Source organism: Pseudochaenichthys georgianus, chromosome 11 (assembly GCF_902827115.2).
Source record: "Pseudochaenichthys georgianus chromosome 11, fPseGeo1.2, whole genome shotgun sequence".
Taxonomy (NCBI): Eukaryota; Metazoa; Chordata; class Actinopteri; order Perciformes; family Channichthyidae; genus Pseudochaenichthys; species Pseudochaenichthys georgianus.
Window position 1 is genome coordinate 28,707,755 of NC_047513.1, and position 10,188 is coordinate 28,717,942.

The window sequence follows — 10,188 nt, forward strand, 5'->3', positions numbered from 1 at the left end:
TTTTGTTTCACAGTTCCTGATTTTCTTGGTGTAATTTTTCAGCCGCAGAACACAGCTGTTTATATATTGGAAAAAAGCGTAGCACTACTGTACACTAGCTTCTGAAATAGTGGATGATTCAGCAGCAAAAGGGAGGTGGAAAGGAGCTTAAGGGATATATAATGCGCCTCCAAATCAATTCATAACAAAGTGTTTGCTAGTGTCGTAGATCCAATACCTTAACACTGGAGAATATAACACAATGGAAACACAGCCAGGTTCAGCATGTAGAGTTATAAGAGCTCCTAAGAGAGTATTAGTTGTTTGTGGAAGGCCTCCAGTCATGTCATGTGTCAATACAAAGAGACATTTACTTGCCAGCTTTTTTGAATAGATATAGGTTTTCACTTTTTCCACTTCCTCGGGATTGTGGGAAACGGTAATTTGATCGAACTGAAAGATGGACATAAAGTTGACTTTGACAATAGAAGACGGCAATATTACATGTGGTCTTCCGTCGCCTAGTTGCACAAAGAAAAAGTTATGCAGCATCTCTTTCTGTTTGCCTCTGGCTCTGTCCGTGGCGCTGAAAGCCTCCATTTATATTCTCAGAACACTTATCTTCGTTGTCTTTATAAGGGTCCTTGGACTTGTTTTTCCATTTCAAATATCAGGCTCTGTCTCTAAAAAAAAAAAGCGAGGCTTCTTCTGAATGCAGCTGCTCTCAACGCATGAGGTTCTGCTCTCAAGATTACACTTCAACTTTTAAATATGTAGAAGACGACCAGCGTTTTGTTTTTTAGCACTGGCAATGTATGAAAGAGCACATGAATATTGATGCACACAGGCCCTGCATAATAGAGGGAGCTTCAAGTACATGCTGTGTAATTTGTTGCTAACTGTTGACGTCACTGTGTTTCGAAAGAGCCCAGGTAGCTATTTGCAGCATTAATGACCTCTTGTTTAATTCAAGGGCTTGTGTGACATGAAGGAAATAAAGCCTTGTTTACCTCTCTTTAGCATCACAACCCTTGACCTGCAGCAGTTTCCCAACAAAAGGCTTTTATAACTGCTTGTGTAACGTACCTGCGGCTCCTGAGTCTCGCTGAGCGGCGTCACAGTATCTAGGTCAATTGTTTTGACAAGTTAATCCTATCGGAATTGGTGTTGGATTACCAGCTAAAAGAAACCAGATAATGGGTCACTGCCTGTTCAATGTGTAATCCACAGGATTAATTAAAGTTACCAAACAGATGTTATAATTAGGAACAGACTAATGTTGGAGGCAGTGATCCACACCAGAGGTGGAGGAAGTGCTCAGGTCCTTTATGGAAGTAAAAGTACTAATACCATACGAGGAAAGTGAATAATTGAAAATGTTAAATCAAATGTACTCAGTGCAGAAATATATATATTATTCCATTATTTTATCAATTGTTTGGTTTGTAATAGTAGTTAAAATATTAAGAAATTCAAATGCAATTACTCAGAGCTCAAAATGACAACTTAACAATGTTTAAAAAACTAAAAAATATATAAAATTGCTGAAAAAAAGTCGAAGGAAAATCATACAGATCTCCACTTTTCAGAACCAGACAATGTAATTGTAGGATAAATGACTTTAAGACAAATATTTGATAGAGATACTCTAAAGATGTTTATCGTCCACTGTTGATTTGTATTTATTTACTTACATGTATCTTATTTTATTTTAGATTAATGTGCAATGCCTCGTTAGCATGCTGACATTACATTACATTACATGTCACTTGTTAGACGCTTTTATCCAAAGCGACTTACATACATTCAGCTCTGAGGAAAATCCCCACAGGAGCAATTTGGGGTGAAGTGTCTCAGGGACACAACGACATGCTGACTGCAGTGGGACTCGAACTTGCTATCCTCTGATTCAAAGTTCAGCGCACTATTCCACTGAGCCACAGCCTCCTCGTAACATAACAGTTTGTGATCAATAACATCAATCTGATCTATTATGATCTAAATATCTGAAATCAGCACACATAGTGACCTGATTGCTTTTATTAAATGGAACTTCCTTATCGACCTGCAGGTCAGTATTTCCGCTACAGTCTCATTTTAATTAGCCAGATTAACAGATAGCAGATGTTTCCAGGATATTAGGTAAAGTCTGTCCGATAGACTAAAGCAGGAAGTGAGACACGTTACACTAAGTGTCCTTCATTTCATTTCAAACCTTTATTTATACAGATAAATCCCATTGAGATCATTGATCTCTTTTCCAAGGGAGACCTGCTCAAGTAGTTCCACATGAAACATACATGTACATAGAACAACAAAAGGACATCATTTACATAATTATCCACATAAACAGGTACCAATAGCTTCCGATTGACTAGCATCCAACCGAGATTTAAAAACATTTAGTGGCACCAGCTTCCTGCTGCTCAGCCTCTTATCGGAGCTTATTAAAGCTTCTGTTGACCTCTGATCCAGGACAAAGAAGCAGCTTCATGACGTGAGGCCGGAGAAACTGGAACAATGTTCTGGCTTCAAGCCTTAAGATCCAACTAAAGGGAGAATGTAATCTGCAGCGAGAGAGGAACACTGGAGAGCTACAGAAACCTGAAGTTAGAATTAGCCATATGCTACGTTAACATGCTAATAACAAACAATTACTCTGAATGTGACAATAATTCCCAGGTGCTGAAGCCATTTTGAATTAAGGAATGATATAAGGAAATATTATGAATGTTTTGTATATGATGTTTTATTATTTATATGTATTATTTTTTTGATTGATGCCGACTATCAATGTATTATTATGGTGACGTCAGGCTAACCCTTTAATAGACGACAGGTGACAGGTGCTCACGATGAGTGGAAGGCAAACAATTTATTAACCGCACGATAGAGACCGCATGGCGAAAGAGAAAAATGTACCCAAGATATGGCTTCGAATCTTTTGATTAAGAGTTTAGGGTTTTGTTTAGTATTTTGTCTGTTTTTCTTTCAATAAACGGCGATATCTGATCATTAATGTGGATGCGCTCATAACACCAGGTCATGCAGCTTATTCGATGTTCCCAATTAACCTTATTTTGATTGTGACATTTTCAGATTAAGACATGGAATATGGAATATGCTGATATAATAATTAAGGTTTATTTACACAATATATGCAGAATACAGGGGAATATGCGTACATTTAATCTGTAACTGTTAGGAAAATCTCACTCGTCCCCGGCTTGAGCTTCAATCTCAGGATCCATGTATTTCTGATCCTCTCCAGAATGGAAGGAGTCGTCACATACAGAGCATCAACTAGTTCCTGAACAGTGTCCTTCACATGCTGATATCCAAGAGAGGGAGTTACACAGTCACAAGATGGAGGAATAGAAAGCAGTATTCAATGTTTAGTTCAGATTAGCTGCACGTCAGAAATGAGCATGCTTGTCATATGTCTAAAACAGTCCTGATGCTCTTCTTGGTGATCAGACATCCTGTCATGTTCACAGCTACAGTTGGATACCTTTGTTATCATGTCTTCTCTCATATTGGAAGAGTACATTCAGTATTATGGAGGGGGCGTTTTAAAAAATAATGACTCAGTATGTAAACCGTGGCTGTGACCCAGGTCAGACTGAGGGTGTTAGACAGGGTAAAACATTAAAAGTGCAACAGCATTCGCCATCAATAAATCATACATGCATTAATATTTAGTGTTTTACTGTGTGTACATTAAGATGCTGTGTGGGCAGGAAGGACTATGCCTTCTCATTGACATGGATACATATATACATTATTTTGATATGACATGTTAGTGCTGTTAAAGAGAAGCTTAATGTTTACCAAGCTGCCACCTTCAATCAACAAAGGCCACATGTAGCATTTAGTCAACCCTCAAATGATTTGTGCGTGCTATGATTACAGTAAATGATTGATATCAACACCATCTGTTAGCCCTATGAGCTCTATTTGTCACGGTTGAGTGAAGGAAGCAGGACCCAAATGCAGATAACTCTGATAAACCTTTATTTCAAGGATAATGAAACTAATACAGACTAAACAGAACACTCACCGGTGAACTCAGTCACCAACAAAAGACGAACCGACAAAGACAGACAGAAAAACCAGAACTTAAATACACACAAGACACAGGTGAGGAGGGAGGAGAAAACACGGGGACACCAGGTGAACACAATCGGGTAAATTAGACACACCAGGGAAACTAACGACAGGGAACCACAGACAGATCTAAACAAGACAAAACGCAGACAGAAAACCAAAAATAGATCTAGACAAGACACCATAGAGACAGATCGTGACACTATTGGAGCTTAGCCTTTAAGCTAATTCAAGCCATAGTAGCTTCTTCTAAATAAAAACATAATAATTAATGAGTGTAAATATTTCATTTGTATTTGTTCCGTTCATGGTATACACAACTTAAAGGTGGGGTAGGTAATTCACTTCAGAAACACTTTTTGTTATATTCCATGGAATGCTCTTAACATCCCGATAGCAATGAATATATTAAATGATTTGACAATAAATACATAAAAAAATGTCATCTGTGTAAAAAGCACGTCCAATCATCTGAGCCGGCTAAAGTAACTGGATGGCCTAGCTGCCTGTCAGCCTTCCATCTGTGCACAAACTTATCTCGTGCCTTCATTGGTCATGTGCGCGTTCGTGTGATGGAGGAGGGGCTCTGTGAGGAAGTCTGAAGGAAGGGGCAATTTTTTTCGGCTGTGTAGTTTCAAATTCTAGCGCACTCCAGCTGGTTTCTCCATTCTTACCTACCCTACCTTTAATGTATAATAATTGTTAACAAAACTTGTCTCTGTAAACACAAAACAATGAGTTTAAACATATTTCTTCCAACACAATCATGCTAATTATTAAATGATTGTGCTAGCTATAACGATAAATGATTGATAGCTTTTCTGTTAGTGTTTAAAATATTCAGAAATATATTTAGCTATTTGATATTTTATCATCAATTTGTGGGACTTTTTGTGGGCCTTTTGTTTGATTCAAGGTGACAGGTTTAGCATTTATTTAATAATGAAATCAGTCGTGCTAGTTACAATTAGCATAAATGATGACAGCACAAACTGTTAGCCTTAAGCGCTAATGTAGCATGTGATCAAAGCCCATATAAAATATAGTAGTGGCCTTTTTTAAATACATACATAATAATAAACGAGTTTAAACATATTTCCTTCAAGCTTTCTCATAATTATACCGTAAGCAGTGACTCTGCATGTTAGGGGAGGAATGGACAATGTAAATAGGTAGCATTTGTTAAATTAGAAAACGGCTAACTATAATACACATAAATGATTGATATATCTTATCCCAAGCACACACTGTTATAGCATAGTCATTAAGCTTGTATAAGGCATAGTAGTGGCCTTTTCTCAACATCTTTCATCCGACACAAAGATGGAGACTGCAATTGCAAATGATGGGCTTTGTTTGATTAAATGTGACGGATGCAGCATTAGCATTATAAGCATTTTCTTATCAACAAATAAACGTGTTGATTGTTTAATATGCCATGGGCTACATTACAGTAGCGCTGCAGGCTAACAGATGGCTAACCTGTGGCCCTTTTTCCTGCAGACCTGAAGTGCTGCATTAGCTCACATGTCCTTCCTTTGTTGAACAGAGACGGATGGAAACGGGATCTTTTCTCCCCAGAATAAGGTTATTTAAAGTGAGGCGACACAACAGCAGAGGGAGAGATGGGGTGGGGTGGGGGGGGGGGAGAACGTGAGGGAGAGTAGAGAGGGAGAAAGGATTTGAGTCATATGTTTACCTGTGGTGCCTTTTTCTGCATTGCTGTCATGGCAACAGCGTGTGTGTGTGTGTGTGTGTGTGTGTGTGTGTGTGTGTGTGTGTGTGTGTGTGTGTGTGTGTGTGTGTGTGTGTGTGTGTGTGTGTGTGTGTGTGTGTGTGTGTGTGTGTGTGTGTGTGTGTGTGTGTGTGTGTGTGTGTGTGTGTGTGTGTGTGTGTGTGTGTGTGTGTGTGTGTGTGTGCGCGTGCCTGTCACCATGCAGCCCTGAGCTGACTCCCCAGCCGCTGGTTGCCATGAGAGCAGACACACAGACACACATCCTCCGCTCCACTGATAATCTCCTTCCTCTCTGGATGCTCGAATATGTAAACCCGATCAGGAGCGTTTTGTAGACACGTCGAGATAAATGTGCTCTGTTTCTCAAAAACTGAAACGTCGGTCAAATGTAATGTCATGAATGTTCTATGAGGTTAGACACAGGCTGGGGGGGGAAATAATAATGACTAATGACTTAGTTGGGGTGTAGAATGTTACTTTCTTTACTGTATTTCATTTGGATATTATGTAATGTGATAATCAAACATACTATTGATTTTAATGGTTTACAAGACATATCTACTCACTATCTACTCATCTACTATCTACTATTTGTACTATTATTATATTATTATTATTATTATTATTATAGATAAACAACATTTGTGCCAATGTGTGATACTGCAAATGCTCCTCCTTAAAAATAAACAAAGCTAATATTATGGCTAACTGTTAGCATTTACAGGTAAAACAATTGAAATGATGTGTACATATTATTTACATGTGTGTGAAAACAGTGTGTATTTGATGTCCATTAATAGTGTCAGATTGTTGACCCTTTGTTGTGCTGCCTGATGTCTTGTAGGCCTATTATACATTAGGCTGATTTTACGTGTCCTAACTTCCCCCTTTCTGTGACTTCAGAGCGGTCCTGAGATGACGGAGGTGGAGCCCGTGTTGGACTTCGCCACCTCGGGTCGGTCGGGCCGGAGGAACGCTCTGCCCGACATCCTGGGGTCTCCGGCAGGCGTTAACCCCGGAGACCTGCCTCTGAAACTGGCTGAGATGACCCTCAAAGGTAACGTACATGATGTGCTCGTTTTAATTATTATAATTATCTGCTGAAGGAAGGAGCCTTAATTCTAGAAAAGAGGCAGCAATTATGCAATCCCTTGTCTGAAAGTCAGATCATGGTCGGATGTCTGAAATAAGGTCTGTGGTTAACACAAGCTGAAGAGATGTTAACGTTTTACATCCGCTAATACCCAATTTGTGAACTGAAATTTGTCTAAATGAGACGATTAAACGTCATCAAGCCCAACATTAGCCACCTCTAGCTTAGCAGTGGTCACGTGAAGTCATGTGACCGTGCTGTAGTTCCTTTATAGCCTAACATTAGCCACCTTTAGCTTAGTGGTGTTGAGGTGAGGTCATGTGACCGTGCTGTAGTTCCTTTATAGCCTAACATTAGCCGCCTTTAGCTTAGCAGTGGTCACGTGAAGTCATGTGACCGTGCTGTAGTTCCTTTATAGCCTAACATTAGCCACCTTTAGCTTAGTGGTGGTGACGTGAAGTCATGTGACCGTGCTGTAGTTCGTTTATAGCCTAACATTAGCCGCCTTTAGCTTAGCAGTGGTGACGTGAAGTCATGTGACCGTGCTGTAGTTCATTTATAGCCCAACATTAGCCTCCTTTAGCTTAGAGGTGGTGACGTGAAGTCATGTGACCGTGCTGTAGGTCCTTTATAGCCCAACATTAGCCTCCTTTAGCTTAGAGGTGGTGACGTGAAGTCATGTGACCGTGCTGTAGGTCCTTTATAGCCCAACATTAGCCTCCTTTACCTTAGCGGTGGTGACGTGAAGTCATGTGACCGTGCTGTAGTTCCTTTATAGCCCAACATTAGCCGCCTTTAGCTTAGCAGTGGTGACGTGAAGTCATGTGACCGTGCTGTAGTTCCTTTATAGCCTAACATTAGCCACCTTTAGCTTAGCGGTGGTGACGTGAAGTCATGTGACCGTGCTGTAGTTCCTTTATAGCCCAACATTAGCCGCCTTTAGCTTAGCAGTGGTGATGTAAAGTCATGTGACCGTGCTGTAGTTCCTTTATAGCCTAACATTAGCCACCTTTAGCTTAGCGGTGGTGACGTGAAGTCATGTGACCGTGCTGTAGTTCCTTTATAGCCCAACATTAGCCGCCTTTAGCTTAGCAGTGGTCACGTGAAGTCATGTGACCGTGCTGTAGGTCCTTTATAGCCCAACTTTAGCTTTTTTACTTGAAAAATCATAAAGTGGTGTAACCTTTTTTCGACATAGATTATTTGTATTCAATAATCCGAAATCTGACGCTGCTCTTTACATGTGTATTTTATTACAACCCGCTGTGACACTCGTCCCCATGGTCTGATACAAATATGGCTGCCAGATTTTTGCACAGATTGTCGTTGATTTAGGGTTCGGATCAGCTTTAGTAAGAAACATTTGGTCCATGTTTGGGCTTGGAGGGCCACTTGGGAATTGGCTAAAACTGGCAAAAATCATTCATCACAACTCTGGCATGAGTGTGGCTACAACAGGAACATTTCGACTGCTGTGAGTGTTTTTGTGGATAGCGAGTTAACGATCACGCTGGTAAATCAGAAATGATGACACAATTTGTCTTGCATGCTCCAAAAGCTAGTCAGTTCCAATCCAACGTCTCAATGTTTTTGATGGACTCTGTATATGCAAGTGCAAACAAACTAAAGTAAGCACAAACTACTTTATCATGTTTTAAAAGTAATGCATTGTTTGGTAGTTTAAGGTTTTAGAGGTGAGGTTTTTATTGGTATAAGTGACACAATTGTATATAACAGTTTTAAAGGTTAAAGTGTTTATTAAACTGTTTTCGAGGTTCAACATTTGAAATAGAAAAGTCTTCAAATTGAAAGTTTTAAATTTGGGATTTAACTGTTTCCCCTCCTATACCCTCAAATGTATTTTTATTTTGTATTTAACCTTTAATTAACCAGGTGAAAACATTGAGACAAAATCTCATTTACAATGCTGAGGCCAAGAAGGCACATTCTTACACATAACACAGACATATCAAATATCAAATGTTGTCAATTTATCCTCGTGTCCTTCAGAGTGACTGCAACACTTCTCTTGTGTCTTTTTGGGTTTGTTCACAGATGGTGCTGGAGAGGCCCAGTCCCCGACGGCGGATGGGCCTCCAGCGCCGCCCGAGGGCTCGGAGGGGAATGAGGGATCGTAGGGATCGGAGGGAAGATGGTTTATTTTCCTCCCCGGAGACCTGCAGAGATTACCTGAGCGACGGGACGAGTTACAGAGGGAAGGTCTGTGGAGAGTCGGACTGTTTGAGAAGCAGCTGAGCTCCACCAGAGAAACAGAAACTCCCCGAGGACCAGCACTCCAGATGTCAATTAGCTATGACCCAGTGAGTGTGTGTGTGTTTGTTTGTTTGTGTGTGTGTGTGTGTGAGAGTTATAAACCCACCACTGACACTGAGAATCAAAGGGACCATGACAGATTGTACACTATTTTTGTATGATTTATTTAAGAACAAACTGATAGACAATGTGTTCCTGCTGTTTTACGGTGATGTGTGTTCCTTTGCATTGAGCTGGATGCTAGATTAGATTTAAGGAAACTGGGAATTCTTTCTGTGTCGTCTCTGCTTTTACACTAAATGTGTACGATCTACTGTATGTTTTTCAATCTGAGACTGCTGTACAGTATATCTACATGTTAAATGGACAGTTTTTACCCTTCACTGCAGACTGTTTTTGATCCTATGACAGGGATTTAATACTTTTTTTCAAGGTGAATACTCTTTATCTTGAGACTTTTCTTTAGAGCGTAGTGTCCCACTGCCTGTCATATAAACCCTGATCATTATAACACAGGGAAATGTCAAATTTCCTTTTTAAAAAATGTTTTCCAAACCTCTGAACATGTGCCTGGTGGCAGTTCACAACCCGAAACGTGTGTTGTGTTCTTTCTCTGTGAAGTACTGTTATTGACTTCCTCAGTTTTAATAGGAGGTATCATCTTGAAGTGTAAATAAAGATAAAAAAACTCTTTTCTAATTTTCTGCGGACCTGCAGATGCAGATTGTCAGGAAATGAACTTAAACTTCGGCAGGGCTTTTCCAGCAGCATATGCCCGCCGGCTGAACTCGAGAGGGAGCGACACGACCGCGAAAATGTGTTTGGAGTCACCGAAACAAAAAAGAAATGGCAGCACAGTCGCCTTCTGCCTCTCAGCATGGAGAACCAGTGTGTTCACACTCATTAACACACACGCAGAGCTGTGAAGAAAGAGAAACTGAGAGTCACTGCTACTGTATATATACTGTGTTGTAGTGTAACCCGTGTGTGTGTGTCATAC

General features: G+C 40.1%; 1 protein-coding gene across 1 annotated transcript in view; it reads left to right on the top strand.

The window, feature by feature from the left end:
* The window catches only part of pkib (protein kinase (cAMP-dependent, catalytic) inhibitor beta), a 28,402-nt gene extending 18,524 nt beyond the window's left edge, over positions 1 to 9,878 (top strand). The window contains exons 2-3 of the mRNA XM_034093964.2: positions 6,725 to 6,878; positions 8,970 to 9,878. Of these exons, the coding sequence (XP_033949855.1) occupies positions 6,737 to 6,878; positions 8,970 to 9,052 (225 nt within the window). The 5' untranslated portion in view covers positions 6,725 to 6,736 and the 3' untranslated portion in view covers positions 9,053 to 9,878. The remainder of the gene's footprint in view (positions 1 to 6,724; positions 6,879 to 8,969) is intronic.
* The last annotated feature ends 310 nt before the right edge of the window (positions 9,879 to 10,188 follow it).